The sequence below is a fragment of the Phoxinus phoxinus genome (genome assembly GCF_949152265.1).
Source record: "Phoxinus phoxinus genome assembly, chromosome: 18".
Taxonomy (NCBI): domain Eukaryota; kingdom Metazoa; phylum Chordata; class Actinopteri; order Cypriniformes; family Leuciscidae; genus Phoxinus; species Phoxinus phoxinus.
This window is the reverse complement of record NC_136893.1, coordinates 26,835,377-26,853,624: the sequence shown is the minus strand read 5'-3', so window position 1 is coordinate 26,853,624 and position 18,248 is coordinate 26,835,377. Positions and strand designations below refer to the sequence as shown.

Sequence of the window (18,248 nt, the reverse complement as noted above, 5' to 3'; positions counted from 1 at the left end):
TCGCTATTAGGATAACGATTCCGAAAATAAGCCGAGTCACCTTTGTGTGAAAAACACACTCACGAAAACTAAATGGCCACAATGGTTACCAAAACTTCACCAGTAGTGATTAACTAATAATACAATCATATATTCCCCAATTAAAGATACCATACGCATAAATAAAGTAATAATAAAGTAAAAATTTCAGGTTTTGGCCGAAAACCAAACCAGTGAGATTAAATTAGCTCAGCTTCTCTGTTGTGTTACGACAGGTTCACATATTAACAATCGGGACGCACTTTACCGTGACTAAAAACATGTAAAATAACCTAAACCTACCTTTATTAAGACTGGTTTAATTCATAACCGGAGAACACGATACCCTGAACAGCAGAAGCTCAGTTACCCGATTACCCAAAATTAATAACCAAACCCTTATTAATTTATGGTTAATGGATGTGACTTTTTTTTTTTTTTTTTTTTGTGGAGACTGGACTTTCAAAAACAATTTAATATTTTAGACCGAAGATAACCAACAAAACTGATATTCTCTAAAGCCATAAAATTATAATTGTGTGTTTGGGACGTGACTTTTAACAGTGAGACTTTTAATCCGGCTCTCAGAAATTATATAAAAACTTGGATTTAGATTTATCGGCCAAAACTCATATCGGAGCATTCCTAATAACCAACAACACTTCTCTAAAGCCAAGATGAATTTCCATTCTTTCAAAAAAAAAAAATATATTTTAGGATGTTCTGAATATTCAAGACTTTTTCAAGAGCTGGAAGTCACACTTTTTTTTTAATATATTTCCAGGTTGAGCGTAGGAACCCTGCTCTGTCTTCAGCCCGATCTCAACACGTTTCTCCACAACTAAAGCAACATTTCCTGTGACGATGAAAGTCCTCACCGAGAGAGGAAAAAAAATAGGTGAACGTATGCTTCATAACACACTTTTAAGGTACAATAAAATCCATCCACTCCACACCTAAACATCGACTCCTTCAACAAGCCTCGCACACTACACAAGCGATCGGTGTGGTGTATTATACCCCTGCGCACAGCGGCCCAACTAAACGTCGGATTTAAGAAAGCCACATATAACCTGAGACGCGCGATTACACCACGGTGAGGCTCATTGGGTGTTTTTTCTCGTGTGTTTAGTGTGTGTGGTGCATCCGGAGCAGAGCGCAGCTGTGTGTAAGACATCCCGCCGCAGGAAAACAGCAGCACAGATGGGCCTGTCCTACGAGCAGAGCCCAAACCAGCAGCACTACTGTTAGACGCGTTCACACACACACACACACGGCCAGAACCAGAACCGGAGCATTCCACATCGCCAGATGGAGCGTCCAGGCCACCGGACCAAAACCATCAAGAACCAAAACAAGCAAAGAAGCAGAGCCGAAGACGCATCTTCCACTCGACGCAAAGCTCAAGATAAATACCTACACAGAATCCAGACATACATACGGTCATTTTCCACCCGGAAAACTAAAAATAGACCGTTGAATAAGCGAAATGTCTTGATGTGAAGAAAACGTTGGCAGTGCAGGTTTGTGTAATTCAGGCAGTCATTATATTTGGTCGAATGCGCTTTTATAAATACGGCATCAACCACTTTAAAGGGAAATAGTGTTCGGTATAAATAGCTAATGGCTGTGGGGACCAAAACTGTGGTTATGAAACATGCAAATACCACACCAACTAGCGTTTCTGAACCCATAATGCCGAGCACTGATTTACCAATCTGGAGTCAAACACCCAGAAACACGGCGCGACTTACTTTCGCCCTCGATTTTATCCGTCCCTCTGGTCCAGATAATCTGCCGGGTCTCCAGCTTGACTTGAAACGTCCTCCTCTCGGGTCTCTGGGACTTCTTGGAGTAGAAGAGCGTGAGGACGGTGCCCAACTCTAGATCCCGGTAGAGATTGTTCACCTCGGTGTCGCTCAGTGTCCAGGGTACAGGTCCATTGGAGGAGAAGCCCGCGGTCGCAGCCATTTCCCCTGTTTGTTCTTCAGTTCCTTTCAGAATAACTCACAGCCTCCCGGGCCGAGGAGGACACCCTAGCAAACAGGGAAGAAAGAAAAATGTGCATCACGAAACAACATTACGGCACAGCCGCAGCAGAAATGCGCGCACTATATACATTGGTTATGAAAACACACACACACACACACACACACACACACACACACACACACACACAGACAGAGGCCTGCTGTATGATGCATTTACATGTGTCCATTCAAGTTGGACTGATTGGCCTTTTTGGTGGTTATATAGACAAACATTATAGACTATAAAAATGGTGAACAGATAAATTAGTGCATAAAACTGCACTGTTAATATTAGCATTATTATACATTATAGAACAGCAAATCATTATCCCTAACATGTAAACGCAAGTCTAGTATGTTTAAATAGATTATATTGAGTTGATCTAATCTAACACAATTTAGTTAGCCTAAATAAAATCTTTTTACTGATGCATCCAATGCAAAAAAACAAAAACAAAACACTGATACTCTATTATTAATACTATCAAAAATGTATTCTTAAATTGTTTACATAGAAATACATGCGATAGAAAGATCGGATGATGATGATGATGATGGTGGTAATAATAATAACACAGGTTTGTTTTGTCTCACCGTGTGTGAATGCAGCTGGCTCTCTCTGGCGCTCAAGAAAAGCAGAATCACAACAGCGAGTGTGTGTGCAATCTCAGCGGCGCGCATGTCGTCCGGGCTCGCGATCAGACGCGGGTTTGGCGGATCCTCGCGGTGTGTGTGATCGAGCCTCGCGAGTGTGTGTGAGAGATGATCTGCTCTCCGCCATGAGAGATCTGTGTGTGTGTGTGTGAGAGAGACTGAGAGCCCTTCCCCCATCAGCCGATCCCTACAGCAGCGGCACACCGAGAGAGCACGGCCTCTTAAAGACACAGCGCGCACTTTCACCACCGACAGCGCACTGCGCACTGCATACTTGCACTGCATAAAGTGTGTGTAAAACAGACAGCATGCACTGTGCATACTACAACACCGCACTTAGGCGTTCTGTGTGTATAGCTACTAAGCACCGTATTTTCAGTATGAACCGATACCCCGTCGTTGAGACAATTTTTGGAAATATAATACCGCAGAGTACAAGTCAAGTCACCTTCATTTATATAGCGCTTTTAAACATATTTAACAATATACACTACTGCCAAGTGTAAAAGATGTATGTGACAGCAGACAGAGCATTCAGAAGCGCTGTGTAAAGTGTGTAAAGTAGATAGTATGCATTGTGGATGTTTAGAATAGCATACTAGTATACTGTGCTACAATACCGCACTTACGCTTTCTGTGTATACTAAGCTAAGCAAAGTAATTTCAGTATGAGCCGGATACCCCATTGACTTAGACAATGTCTGGAAATACAATACTAGCATAAACTGCACATTATATCATCTTTTTAAGTGGGAGAACTTGCACAATTGGTGGCTGACTAAATACTTTTTTGCCCCACTGTACATTGTATGGGTCAAAATTATAGATTTTTCTTTTACGACAAAAATCATTAGGATACTAAGTAAAGATCACTGCCTACTATTTTGTGTAACATATGTGACAGAGCATTCAGAATGGCTATATGTCCTGAATCAAAGTCCACTGATCTTAAAGCGTGTAAAACAGACAGTATGCATTGTGGCTGTTTAGCATACTAGGCTACTGTACCGCACTTACAAGCACAGTATCTGTATTTTCAGTATGAACCGTATACCCTGTTGACCCAGCAGTCAATGTTTAGAAATACAACTAGCATACTGCTTTCTATAAACTGCACAGTATACACTATGTACTGGCTATTTGTGCAAAATATATATGTGACAGAGTATTCAGTATGGCTATGTCCAGAATCAAATTCTAGTTGCTTACTCTTTAGTATGTACTGCTTAATATTGTAAAATATAAGTGTGTGAAATAGTATGCATCCTGGCTGTTTGGAATAGCATACTATGGAAACACCACATTTATATTATGTATATGCACAAGATTTTTATTTTCTGTATGAACTGGATACTCAGGTGACCAAGGCTGCGTCCAAAATCACATACTCTCTTTATTTTGAGTAAGTAATTACTTCACAACCGCTAAAAGGGTATGTTCTATGTGTGTAGTATATAATCGGGACGTACTACATCCGCCATGTTGTCATTATCAAGCGTTACTTCACTACCATTTACACAATCCTCTCCCGTGGCCTGATGGGACAGTAAAGCGTCCATCGTATGCACAGCATCTCACCAGAAGAATCCAGGTACTTTTTACCTACTCTTTTAATGAGTACTGTGAATTCAGACATACTTCTTTTGTCACACATACTGTTTTTCACCTACTAGAAGGGAAGTATGCGATTTCTGAGGTTTTCGGCAAACAATACAAGCATACTGTTTACTATATACTGCACAGTATGCACTATATGCCAAATATTGTGTAAAAAAAAGTGAAACAGTGTGGAAAACTAGTTGCTTACTGTTCAGTATGTACTTTGTACTGCATAATATATGTTTTAAATGTGTGAAATAGTATGCATACTACTGTACTACAATACCACACTAACCATTGCTGCAATATATAGTGTGTGTACTATGCTCAGTATGTGAATTGTCGGTATGAATTGCATGGACAGGTGACCTAGTGTTTGGAATACAATATTAGCATACTGATTAGCATACTTTATACTGCACAGTATGCACTGTGTAACGCCAACTATTTTGTGTATAAAGCATGTGAAACAATATGCAGTATATGTTCAGAAAGTAATACATTTACATTTACGCATTTGGCAGACGCTTTTATCCAAAGCGACTTACATTTCATTTCAAGGTACACATTTACATTGTTATCAGTTATTAGCTCTCGTATAGAACGAGAAATGTTTTAAATAGTAGTATACTACATTGTTGTCACACAAGCTCGTTACATATAGACTAATTAAGATATATTATTTAGCTTTTTTATATTCTTTTTTATTTTATTTTGATTGTCTGATCAAGACTAATGAGTCTAAATACAAGAGTCGCAGCAATCTCTACTTATTTCCATATTAAACATTTGGAGTGAGAACACATTGGCTTTTTTGATGGGTGTCAATGGAGGACAGGCTTTAATACGCTGACTTTAGTGAGGAACCAGCTGATGACTTTATTAAATTGACATCTTGTCCACTAAACTTCAAGGTATTTACCAGTACACATTCATTCTGAGGGAGCAGTATTGGGAAGTTACGAAACTTCATTGGGAATGAAGTTCTATTGATATTTTATTTCAAATGTAATAATAAATGGGTCATTCCTACGGTTTGGTGGATTTTGGACTGAACAGTTTTTTTTTTTTTTTTTAGGGGTGGTAAAATGCCCTTTTCACAAGATGTAAAATAAATATCTGATGTCCCCAGAGTGTGTGTGTGTAGTTTTAGCACAAAATACCCCACAGATATTTTTATATAGCATGTAAAATTTGTCACTTTTTGAGGGTTTGCAAAAACCCTTTTGTGCCTGGCCCTTTAAATGCAAATGAGCTGCTGCAGGGGGCGGGGTTTCAAGAGGTACGCGTGTGTGTGTGTGTGTGTGTGTGTGTGTGTGTGTGTGTGTGTGTGTGTGTGTGTGTGTGTGTGTGTGTGTGTGTGTGTGTGTGTGTGTGTGTTAGCAGCTGCGATTACCTCACGCAGACACACACTAAAATGACAGAAACTGTTCTGACTTTAATGTTAAAACGGAGACAGACAAAGATGGAGAGACTCAAGAAGAAGTGACAACATGTAGAAGCAACAGGACGTCTCTGAACGGTTAGTTGATGAATTTATGTTGCTGATGTGGAGTTAACTATCTTCAATTAGCATATTCTGTCATGATAATCTATAAATCGCTCGTATAGGAACTGTTGTGAGACGCACAGTGTGACAGAGTGACTTTCTATGGCATGTGAAAAGATGGATGCTAAAGTTTGAGCTGACTCACAAATGTGCTCGACTACAACAACTCTCCCTCTTCTCAACATGGACTGCGTGTTCCCGGGGGCGGGGCTTATGCAAATTTTAGGGTTGCTGATGTCACTAACCCGGAAGGAATGTCGTGTAGTTCCTACTAGTCGTTTGTTGTAGTCCTTTTCTTTAAAAGCAAATATCTTCCTTTGCTTTGAACTTTGAGTGTTGTAACTTTGCAGATGTTGTTTATGCTCAAACAGCAACATTACACACTCACTAAAGCTAGGAAAGTGAAATCATACTCAACCACCGCTTTAATACAAATATTCCATGGGCACATATAACATAAGACATTTACACACCCTGTAACATGACATGGGCAGAATGGACTTTTTAAGCTAACGAAGCCCATTACTAGGTAGGAAAGAACAACATAGTAGCAAAATATGAACATTTACCAGAAATGTAAAGTTATAAAATCTATTTAAAAAAAACAAGATTTTTATGTCCAATGTAAACAGACAACAAAGTGGACATGTTATACGCTATTAGTTAATCTTCCAGAAAAAGAGATGGTGTATGACTATGACTAGTTGCTTTCCTTCTAAGGAAATTATGTCACATTTAAGTCATGTGATTTAGGGCATATGCGTAAGTTAAGTAACAGGGTGGACTGGAGTTTGTGGGACAAACTAATTTAATGGTTTTACACCAATTTTTTTTTTTGTCAAGTTAAACTAAGCTAATTGAATTGCTAATCTAGAAATATTTAACTAACTTTTATTTAAAAGTAAAGTTTATTGGGAAAAAAATTATTGGGAAAATTTGTCAAGTTTTATTTATATTTAGGCCTACATTTCATGCCAAATATATAGTATTGTTTCATGGGCACATAAAACCCAACAAACTAAATATATTTAAATCTAAGCAGCAATTTTGATAATCTGGTTCTCTGATATTTATGTTTTGGTCACTAGTTGCTTAATTGGCTGGCGAACAAACCTCAAGTGAAGTTGGTTATCAGTTTCACTTGGTCAATAGATTTCCGAATCTGAAACTTTTACAACCATAACCTTATTTTGTGTAGTTTTCTCACAGAACACCACGCTCTGCTAATAATCAAAACTGGTGCGCAGCATAATGTCACAGTATAGACGCATGCAATTGCACAATGCCCACATAGGAAGAGGTTATAACCCAAAGCCACAGATGCAGATCGCTGCCTTCACGGCGCAGTCACACGTTCAGAGCTCAAGGCACGGAGGATGTGACCTGAAAACCTATATTCGGGGTTTACAAGGCTAAACAAACGCAAGTTGCAACAAGAAACACCCTCTTTAGCTGAAGCTATTCTGCATGTCCTTATAAATCTGTCCTAATTTAAAAAAAAAACAAAAAAAACAATGCCGCCTATTTGAGTGTCATGTGGTTTTACACATGTATTCGCTGTGTCATAAATGGGGACGATACAGTAAACAATGACTTAAAAAGCAATCTTAAACTAAACTTGTTTATCTTAAGGGTTAATGTAGGATTACATGACGTTCACAACTGTTGACGTCTTACTACACGAATGAGAAGCAAAACCAACATTCAAGCACATGGTAATATTGCCCAATAAATTATAGAAATATGAGGATGTTTCATGGTGTGATTTATCTTGCACAAAAAGCCTGACCTGTAACCATATGACTTCAGTGTCATTTATAGTTATTAAAAAAGAAAAACAGTCCTATACACGTGGGCCTTTTCTCAGTTGGTAGGCTATAAACAATAAGCCAGGATTTGTATGATTTTTTTCTTATTTTTTAAAAATAAAACATGGTTGAAAACTTAGGGGAAAATAAAAGACCGACTGCGTCTCATATTTACAGTATGATCTTCGTAAAAACTGTAAGCAGGACTTTACAAGACTTTTAATTACCTAACAGATTTCTATAGACACATCAAAGTGGCCAGACATACATTTTTCCATTGACAGTGCATATCATGGACTTTTTCTGAATAATTTATGGATTCATCATTTTTTTAAATAATTTTATATAAGCTTAATATAAATAGGGCTGTGCAACATATAAATAATTTAACTTTCATGAGAAGCTGTTATACCACAGAAACGGCACAGAAATGAACTGCTAAACAGAGGGATAATCACTATAATGAAAAGCGACACATTCTTTTGTTAAAATACAGCTCTTTACACACATTAAAAACAAAATGTACATCCCTGATAGAAATATTAAAATAACAAAGAAAGACATTCACATTTGTTTACATTGCCTCATCATGACATTCGTGCCTCTGAATGTTTATCTTTATATATGCCAGCTAAAACATCGATTTACATGATTTTTCATTACGCATTTCTTACTTCACTTAAGGCGAGACACTACAGGTGAATAGGGTAACATTTTAAAATAATAGATATCACCATGAAACTTCCTCAGTTGATTACTTGCACAAGTTCATAAAAAAAATGAATTACAAGTTTTTGAAATTTGTGTTTAATTCTGCTAATTATGCATTATCTCATTAAATATGCGCAATTTTGCATATATTTTCGGTAGATAGATCTGAACATATGATAAAGCCAGGTGCCAAATTATTTTTTCATTTTGATTACACACAAGATGAAAGAAGATGTTCAGAGTGATTTCAGGATATATGCTTTCATTACCTAGGAAATCTAAATATACTGTCCATAGCCTTAAACAAATCGATTTTTGCCATATTTTTTTTATTAAAATGTCACATAAATCAGGCCAGGAATGATGTATTAACAAATCCCTCTGAACATATCTTCAGAATACAGCTAAGTGTATAACTGGAGAGTTTGGTGTACATCGGTGCTACATAGAGATGTTTCTACTGGAGAATGACACAAAACTCATTTTGAGAAAAAGGCATTTAAAGATTTGTAATGTACAAATTCATACCTTTTTAGTGGAAACAACTATTTACAGACACAATATCTCATCAAATCATCAGCAACAACAATACAAACCACCTAAATCACATCAAAACTTAAAACACAGCATTTATGGCCTTCAACTGAACAGAAAAACAGTCAGAAACACACACATCTAAATGTCAGAGCGCGTCACGTGATGCATCTGAACCAATCACGTTGTCAGAAATTGACATCAGCCAATGAGATTTCTCTTTTAGAGTTAAATGCCCATTGTACTTTCACGATTGGTTGCTGATAAAAAGTAAATGACCATATTTGGATCCGACAGCATTGTAAAGGAGAGAGAGAGAGCTTTCCAGCGGTGTGTGTGATTAAAGGAAGCAGACAGAGATCGCGGAGCAGCGGATGATTTATAACGACAACTTTTGTTGAATTTCTGAGAAATCTAAAGACGCAAATAGACAAAGTGTAGTAAAATAAAGACCTAAATGTGTATATTGGACTTTTTTTCTCACCACAAGTCTGAAAGAAGACCAAAATCTCAAAATTGAACAGTGACAAAAAAACTATGTTTTTGCCTGCCGTGTCTCGCCTTAAGGACTATTAAAAATGATATTAAAATATACAATTCATCAATATATCCGAAGGCTAAAACCAAAAGATGCTAAAACTAAAGGCATGGTATGAAACACTGGCAGCTTTTCTTGTGAAAAGACATGGTGTTCAGCAAGGCTCAGTAACAGGCCCGTTTTGTTTTCAAATAGCTTAAGTTAAACAAATAACCACTGAACTAATGTGCGGCCTTATTTTGAGAGAAACTATGGGCTTGTGTTTTACTTTAAATTCATCTATCCTTAACTGATCAAATCACAAGCAAAAATATGATTCAATCGTCATCAACACAGCAACAATATAAACTCTAAAACTCGAAGTCCTCATCTGCCATGTCAATAGCCCAGGCAAACTTCTCTCGCTGTGTTTTGTTGTAGATCTTCTCAATGGAGACTGTCCATTTTTTGCACCTGTGGACGGACGAAAAGTGATAAAAACAAGAGATCATGGCTGAAGAAAATCTCCTTCACATTTAACATTGATAAAGGTCAAACGATTTTTTCCACGCTTTTCGAAAAACAAAACTGGTGAACATTGTGTCACAGAAGGGAGTTATTCCCAGAAACAAGCCAAGAGGTGGGCTGATGACAGTACACCAAGGGTGTAGATTTGGTTTGAACATTGGGGGGGTTTTCATGTGATCATGGTATAAATATTGGGGGGGTTGTGGGGGGGTTGTAATGCATAGATTAAAATATTGGGGGGGTTATCTCCCCCCCAACCCCCCCACAAATTACGCCCCTGCAGTACACACAGAGGTTTGGTTCAGACACAGACCCTTCTGGGGCCTAAACCGCCACCGCCTCCCATCCACGGACATTACAAACAAGAGGGAAACTGCCAGAGCCCATTGTTCCTGCCTGCGTGTTTTTCCCCCTCGACAGGACTTAGAAGAGACATAAGCAACCTACAGTATATCTACACTACAAACACAAGTTAGACTACTAGAATGACTATGGCGAAGTCGCTATGAATGCATCTCTTGCTCTTACCAGGCGACTGAGATCCGCGGGTCCAGGTAGTTGAGTTTAGACGTGCCGAGCGCGATCTGTTTGTTCTCCTCGCGGTCTGTGGCCTGAACCTCCAGCTTCATGAGCTGCTCAGAGATCCTCTCCACGGCTTTCTTCTTCATCTCCACCGCCCTTGAAGAAACACACACACACACACACACACGTTATCATGGCTCTGATATAACATTACACACTTTTTACCGTTAAAGGGCACCTATTATGGAATTTTGAAATTTACCTTTCATGTAGTGTGTAACATAGATCTAAGTGAACAAAAACATCCTGCAAAGTTTGAAATATGAAAGTGCACCGTATATAAAGTTATTGTCTTTCAAAAGTAAGAGTCGACTCTGAGTCATTTTTATGAATCGTTAGAAGACCGAAGCTTTTTCTCTGACTAGATGACGTCAACTTGTCGAGTTATTTGAATACGATACGCCCACTTATTGCGCTCCAAGGCCAGCAGGGAAAACATCATGGCGACGAGACGCTGTGTTCTGAAGTGCGACTCAAAAGCAAACTTTTTTCATCTGCCCAAGGAGGAGCATTTGAAGACTAAGTGGCTACAATTCATACATACAACTATACCACAGAAGTATAGTCCGAGCCTTGTGCTTTGTTCGCGCCATTTTGAAGACGATTGCTTTAAATGCAATCAAACTTGGATTCGCGAGCCGGCTGATATTGAAGGAAGGTTCAGTTCCAAGTGTATTTGCATCAGCTTCCTCCTCCGTATCACAACCTGTAAGTGTTATTAATAATTGTTGCTTTTATGTTTTATGTAGCATGCTTAATAATTATTTTGTTTGTTGTGTAAGCACCGTTTAGCTTCTAGGTCTTCAATGACAATTGTATTGAGATATGTGAAGTGTTTGTCATTGTTTTCGGAGTTGTCTTAAAGAATAGAGTAATACCTCGTAGTAACGTAACTGCATTTTTTTTTTTTTTTTTTGTAAAAACGTTATGTTTATGCATCGGGCTAACGCAAACAAAGACTGATTGTGCTTTTACAATATGAACTCTGGGCTATGCTCGCACAATCTCTGCACAGAGTATACCAATCACAACTGACTGGGTCATCTGACCAATCAACTCAGATTAGCGTCGCGTAAAGGAGGGGTTTGGAAAAATGAGTCGTTGAACGAATCATTTGGGAGTCGGTGAGCAAATCAGGTAAAAATAAATGCATATTATACGACAACAAAAGTGTTTTTTGTCATTGCATGCATGTAAAAATGTCAAAATAGGTGCCCTTTAATACGCATCAGATCAGTTTTCATTTCGATTCAATTAAATGAAAACAAAAGAATTAAAAACTGCCTGCTAGACGAAGCTTGCTTACTTTTTACTTTTCTCATCGCGAAGCGTCCTGGCGTCGGCTTTGGCTGCTTTGTGCTCCTTCTTGGCAGCAGAGAGCTGTTTCTTTTTCTCGTCTATCTACAGAACAATATAAAGGTTGCAAAAAAGGTTTCCCTTTACTAATGATGACAGACAATAGTCCCGAATTCACATTACTCGTGATTTTGAATCACTCTCACCTTGATCTGCAAATTCTGCATGGATTTCTCAAAGGTTTTGGGTGGCGCCCTCTGGTGGTTGCAGAGAAGAGCCACGGCTCGGTTCGCTCTGTTATACGAGAGGATCTTCTCAGGGATGTTCTCATCAGCTGTAACAATCAGCATGAAGGGCGCTTGAAGTCATTTAAATATAATATTTAAACAGCGAAACTGCTACATTGTTGAGATATTCTCATATAATTTGCCAAGTACACAGACATGGACAAGAGGAGAGAGACTCACGGCTGGTCAGTTCTTTGAGTTGCTGTTGGAGGGTAATGGACGCGTTATAAGTGCGAAACACTTTCGCCGTCAACCCATCCATCAACTCCTGGAGATGTTTATTCAGAATGGATGTCTGAGGAACAGCAGACAGCGCATGTCACATGACCCTATAAAACCTACTGTATCTGATTCGATACATGAAATTCTAAGGCCTCGACATTATCAACATGACCAAAACTTGAATTTGTTCATCTCTCAATCATCAGTGTATTGCAATATATGTTTTAAAACTACAGAACTTTAATCTTTTAAATATCAACTAAGACAATTTAGAGATATGGAATGATGACTGATATTTATATGCATATTTTTATGTATCTGCTATACAATTATGAAAATCTCACTAATTTATATTACAACCTTTCAGAATGTCATCCTACATTTTCACAATATAAATATCAGCAACTGCCACAAATTACTTTACTAATTATAATAACTAATTCTCACTGTATATATGAGCCATAAAAGCCTGATGTCTCAAATATGATACTCAACAAAAAACACATATGTAAACCGTCTTTTTCAATATTTTGCCTAAAGGTTCAATAAATGTACATAAAAAAAATAATATATATATTAGGGCTGTCAAAAGATGAATCGCGATTAATCGCATCCAAAATAAAAGTTTGTGTTTGCATAATATATGTGTGTGTACTGTGTATAATTATTTATATATATAAAAACACACACATTCATGTATATATTTAAGAAAATTTGATAATATTTATATATAAAATATTTATATATAATATAAATTATATAAATGCAAATATTTCTTAAATATATTCATGAATGTGTGTGTATTTATACATAATAATTATACACAGTACACACACATATATTATGCAAACACAAACTTTTATTTTGGATGCGATTAATCACGATTAATCTTTTGACAGCCCTAATATATAATATATATATACATATAAATGATTTTTCTGATTATTATTTAATACGCCAGGCTCTAAAGATGCACACCAGGAATGATGATGTTGATGGGGGAATGTCTTACGTTGAGCCGGTCAAACAGGTCGTCTTCCGACTGCTTGTTTTCAAGAAATAACTGGAGGTTTTTAAAGACCTAACACAACAAAAATTATATATATTTGTTAGTTATTAACATTCCCTCCCTCCCCATAATCCAGATTTACATATCAACAGTGCCTCTCTCTCACTCTTTTCTCCACTGGGATTTTGTTGTAGTAGCGGATGGAGTCTTTCCCCAGGAAGTCGAACTCCACCACGAAGTCCTGCCGCTCGAGCTGAGGGTAGAGTCTGATGTGCTCGACGCGCAGAGAGCAGCAGCCGACGGTATCAGCCGTCTCCCCCTCGTCCTTCTCATTACCAGCCCTCAGAGCCAGCTGCACACGCACACACACACACACACACACACACACACACACACACCTTATTTTTTATAATAAAATTTTAAAAATAAAATCAGTGAACATCATTATTTTTCATCCATGTGCCTCATAATCTTGAATCAGAATAACTTCCTCTTAGCATCTCTTCTCTTCTCTGTTGACGAGGGCGGAGCTATAACCTGTCACTCACATCTGATCAGCCAATAGCAAACCACAACCATCCAATCATTTCCTAATCTACAAAAATCAAGCCCCACCCCCTACATTTATTCTTGTTTGAGAAGCTGTTTCGCTCGGTTATTTGTGACCCTGGACGACAAAACCAGTCACATGGATACATTTTTTGAAATTGAGATTTATACATCACATGAAAGCTGGATAAATAAGCTTTCCAATGATGTGTGGTTTGTTAGCCGAGATACAACTATTGAAAATCTGGAATCTGAGGGTGCAAGAAAATCTAAACTGAGAAAATCATCTTTAAAGTTGTGCATTTATGTTCACGATTCACTCACAAAAATACATGTTTTATATATTTACGGTAGGAAATTTACTAAATATCTTCATGATCTTTACTTAATATCCTAATGATTTTTGCCATAAAAGAAAAATGCCAAAAGACCCATACCTATTGCCACAAACATACCCGTGCGTATGTGACTGGTTTTGAGATCCTACTAAACTAACTACCACAATAAAAGATAGAAACAAAACGAGTTCTTCAGCCTATATATACCTATATATCCAGCCACTGCACTAGACTATATCATTATTAAGGGAAGGAGACGTGTGTGTTATCAAGCATTAATGGCAAGGAAAGACCCTTATACTGTGAGCGTGTCACTCATTTCTGACTGTCTTGACTGTGGCATTTCTTTGAGGTTTAGATCAGTATTCCTGTAATTCTTTTGTCTTTTATGAATTTAATAAACAACTCGTCTCGTCTTCTTTCCAAACACACCGCGTCCTCTACGTCAGGCGACTGTAAATGCACAAAAACTGTTTCCATTGCAGTTTTGCAAAATATTTATTTTTCGAATTGCCTGAAAAACCTCCTCATGCGAGCGAAAAAAGTGGAAGTGCAATAAATGGGAGTTTTTGCGAAATTGACATGTTTCCGAATCGCAATTTCAATTTGCGCAATTTGAAGGGTAATGGACACGCGGCTACTGTTGATCTATTGCTAAATGTGCAACAAATAAATGCACTAGAAGTGATTAGACAAAAACATATGAGTCATAAATATGTTTTGACAAAATATTGTCAGCAGATATCAATGTAAATTTAATTTATTATAATTAATGAGCAGTTTAAACAGCAGAAATGTGTGTAAAGAAGTGAGACCTTGTCAATGAAGTAAAGTGCGACGGCTCTCTGTCTGATCCTCATCTCTTTACTCCTCCAGTCCTCCCGGTACTGCGCGCGGATCCGCTCCACACACTTCTTCAGCCGGCGCGCCGTCTCGTACTTCTGCCAGTCCTTCTCTCCCTGAGACACACACACACACACACACACACACATTGAAAAGTGTCAGAAGTTCATGTTTTTAATAAATATATATTTTTCGCACTACCATTCAAAAAATGTGAGGTCGTAAAGGTTTTTGAAAGAAGTCTCTTATGCTAATTTATTAAAACAAAGAGTAAAAACAGAAAACATTTCAATTTAAAATAACAGTTATGAACTATTTGAAAATATAGTAAAATGTAATGTATTCCTGTGATCAAAGCTGAATTTTCAGCATCATTACTCCGGTGTCACATGATCCTTCAGAAATCATTATAAAGCCGGCTTCACATGATGTTGAGAGTCCTAAACGACTGCTTTGAGCCTAGGCCAAAAGTCTTTGAGCGTTACTTTCTGTCATGAACTGTTCATATCAAATTTGACCTCTGACGAATGCAGGCGGTGTCAGAAGTGTGAGGCGCAGTCCTGTAAGGAGGCTTCTCCTACGACAACCGGCAAATCAAAAAACAATCTTCTCAGTCTGTCAGTATCGCTCTGGGGTGTGTTTCCCGAAAGCATCGTTAGCCAACTATGGTCGCAAGCTCCGTCGTTATCAGCAGTTCAGCGATTTGGTGTTTCCCGAAACCATCGTTCCAACGAACGTTCGCAAACAGCATCGCAAACTTGTGTGGTTGGAGCGACCGCTCTCGAGCTGTGGTTAGAAGCAGAGTTTCTAGTTTACATGAGATGTAGACTGAATAAATCCTTATCTTTAGCAAAATAAGCAAGCTGACATTCAGCACAACCCGTGTTATTTATTCAGAATACATACAAATGTAATTTACGTCTTTTAGTTTGTCAAGAGATTCAAAGCACCGGTTTTGAAGACTGCGCATGTGTGAACGTGCTCTACTATGTAAGAACGAGACAAATATTGAGTCTGGTAATAAAGCAAAATTAGAAATGGTCTTCGGATGCCATGTCTGTAAATTATATGACAAAATCTAGCGTTAATTCGATCTCAAACAGATTAATTAAAATAAGTTATTAGTCCACCACGTGCGAGACGTCATAAACCAACGTGGTTGAGCGATACTTTGCAACATACGGTTTCGGGAAACAGTCGTGACTAGCTAGTTGATTTCTCCAACGATGCATCGTACTATGGTAGTTAAGCAGCGAGCGATATAGTTGTACGGGAAACGCACCCCTGTTTAGTTCCTGTCTCTGTGAAGGTCCGAAAAGCACACTGTGCTCTGATTGGTCGGCTGGAGCAGTGTGTTGTGATTGGTCAAGAGCTTCGAGTGTGTTTGGGAAATGTCCGCCCCTTACCATAACCGCCAGTTTCAACACACTACTAACTAACTCAACCAGGCACTTTAATCTGCGTATGAATTATTTAAATGAGGAATATTGTGACGTGTTTGTTCCTGTCTTGTGTGGACTTTTGTTATTTCCTGTGCTGTGTTCTCATTTCCCAAGACAGGAATCAAGAATTACTGTCATTCTTACTAGTAAAAATGCAATTACGACGAGTAACGCTGGGTACAATTTAAGCTAAAGCGGCTTGCCATACATCTAAGTGTTGTTGGCTCCTGTCTGACGTAAAGAGCCGCTTCTGACCTTGATTCTGGAGCTGGGGTTGAGCATGATGTATTTGATGGAGCCCTGAATGTTCTCCGTCCACGACACCAGCCATGTGACTTTGTTGTCATGACGAACTTCCTTCCACCTGGTGCCTGGGGGGGGTCTGGGGTGAGCCGAATCTCTGAGGACAACAGACAATGGGAGACGGTCACACTCGTCTTAAAACACTCTTCAAGTTTTACAGCTTGTTGAAAAAAAAAAAAAGGTTTTAACTTGAAGATCTGGACTCTAATGTGGAAACTCCGAAACGAAGAACTGCAAACTATAAGTTATATTGGGAACTGACATTCCTCCTGTTGGAGATCTGTATGAAAGATGTTATCAGAGTTTGAACATGACACATCTGCTCAAGAAAAACAGGATCAGGCCGGCCACAACACACACACACACACACACACACACAGGAAGCGGCCCTCTGACACACTTACAGGATAAACAACTCCTTCACGAGGGCCACAACAACATCACGCTGACCGCTCTGCAAATACAACAATGGCCAGCTAAATATACGGGCTGTGGGCCAGTACTGAAGACTCTGCCAAACACTTCTCTACCAAGAATTACATTTACTAGAGAAAGAATAATCCTGGAGGAACCTGAGCTCAAGTGCTCTGATCAGTGATTATCATCATCTCAGAAACTCTCCATCAATTCCTCTACCCGGTGTTTCAACCAGAAGCCTTTCGGTCACGGATTCTCAGAGTGTGGTACGCAGGCTCCCCCTAGTGGTACGTGTTGTGGCCAAAATTTATTTTTAAACATCATCAAGAGACACTCTAAATCAAATGAGATTGCGGCACATTTTATACCCATTTCAAGGTCTTCAGTTGCTCTTCCTAGTAGTTTTCCACAGACCAAGGACTCATTACTGCTAGCTTCAATTTATCACTAGTTGACCCTTAAAGGAATACTCCACTTTTTTTGGAAATAGGCTCATTTTACAACTCCCCCAGAGTTAAACAGTTTTACCGTTTTCGAATCCATTCAGCCGAACTCCGGGTCTGACGGTACCACTTTAAGCATAGCTTAGCATAGATCATTGATTCTGATGAGTCCAGTAGCATTTCTTTCAAAATGACCAACGAGTTTCAATATTTTTCCTATTTAAAACTTGACTCTTCTGTAGTTAAACCGTGTACTAAGATCGACGGAAAATGAAAAGTTGGGATTTTCCAAGCCTATATGGCTAGGAACTACTCTCCTTCCGGCGTAAGAATCAAGGAACTGTGCGGCCGTACCATCGGTGCAGCAGCGTAATGATATGACGAAGCACCTGAAAATAGTCCCCAGCTCGGTAACTTCCAACATGACCGGGACTGAGTTTGTGTCGTTTTAATAAATACGGTTCGGGATCAGCACCAAAGTAAATGTCATCTAAATCATCTCTCACAAATGTCTCCATGCTACAAGGCACGCTCCCTGTGCAAGCAGGTCGTCACGTTGGTTTGTTGAC

General features: G+C 38.7%; 2 protein-coding genes across 5 annotated transcripts in view; both read right to left on the bottom strand.

Moving 5' to 3' along the window:
• plcg1 (phospholipase C, gamma 1) overlaps positions 1–2,899 on the bottom strand; it is a 62,696-nt gene extending 59,797 nt beyond the window's left edge. The window contains exons 1-2 of the mRNA XM_079589422.1: positions 2,643–2,899; positions 1,773–2,054 (exon numbers count right to left, since the gene is read on the bottom strand). Coding sequence (XP_079445548.1) covers positions 1,773–1,989 — 217 coding nt within the window. The 5' untranslated portion in view covers positions 1,990–2,054; positions 2,643–2,899. The remainder of the gene's footprint in view (positions 1–1,772; positions 2,055–2,642) is intronic.
• Positions 2,900–8,540: 5,641 nt separating this feature from the next.
• Positions 8,541–18,248, bottom strand: part of top1b (DNA topoisomerase Ib) — a 32,099-nt gene continuing 22,391 nt past the window's right edge. For all 4 annotated transcript variants that reach the window (XM_079588222.1, XM_079588223.1, XM_079588220.1 and 1 more), the window contains exons 13-21: positions 16,772–16,916; positions 15,047–15,190; positions 13,511–13,696; positions 13,348–13,416; positions 12,294–12,408; positions 12,033–12,160; positions 11,837–11,931; positions 10,477–10,626; positions 8,541–9,894 (exon numbers count right to left, since the gene is read on the bottom strand). In XM_079588222.1, coding sequence (XP_079444348.1) covers positions 9,792–9,894; positions 10,477–10,626; positions 11,837–11,931; positions 12,033–12,160; positions 12,294–12,408; positions 13,348–13,416; positions 13,511–13,696; positions 15,047–15,190; positions 16,772–16,916 — 1,135 coding nt within the window. In that variant the 3' untranslated portion in view covers positions 8,541–9,791. The remainder of the gene's footprint in view (positions 9,895–10,476; positions 10,627–11,836; positions 11,932–12,032; positions 12,161–12,293; positions 12,409–13,347; positions 13,417–13,510; positions 13,697–15,046; positions 15,191–16,771; positions 16,917–18,248) is intronic.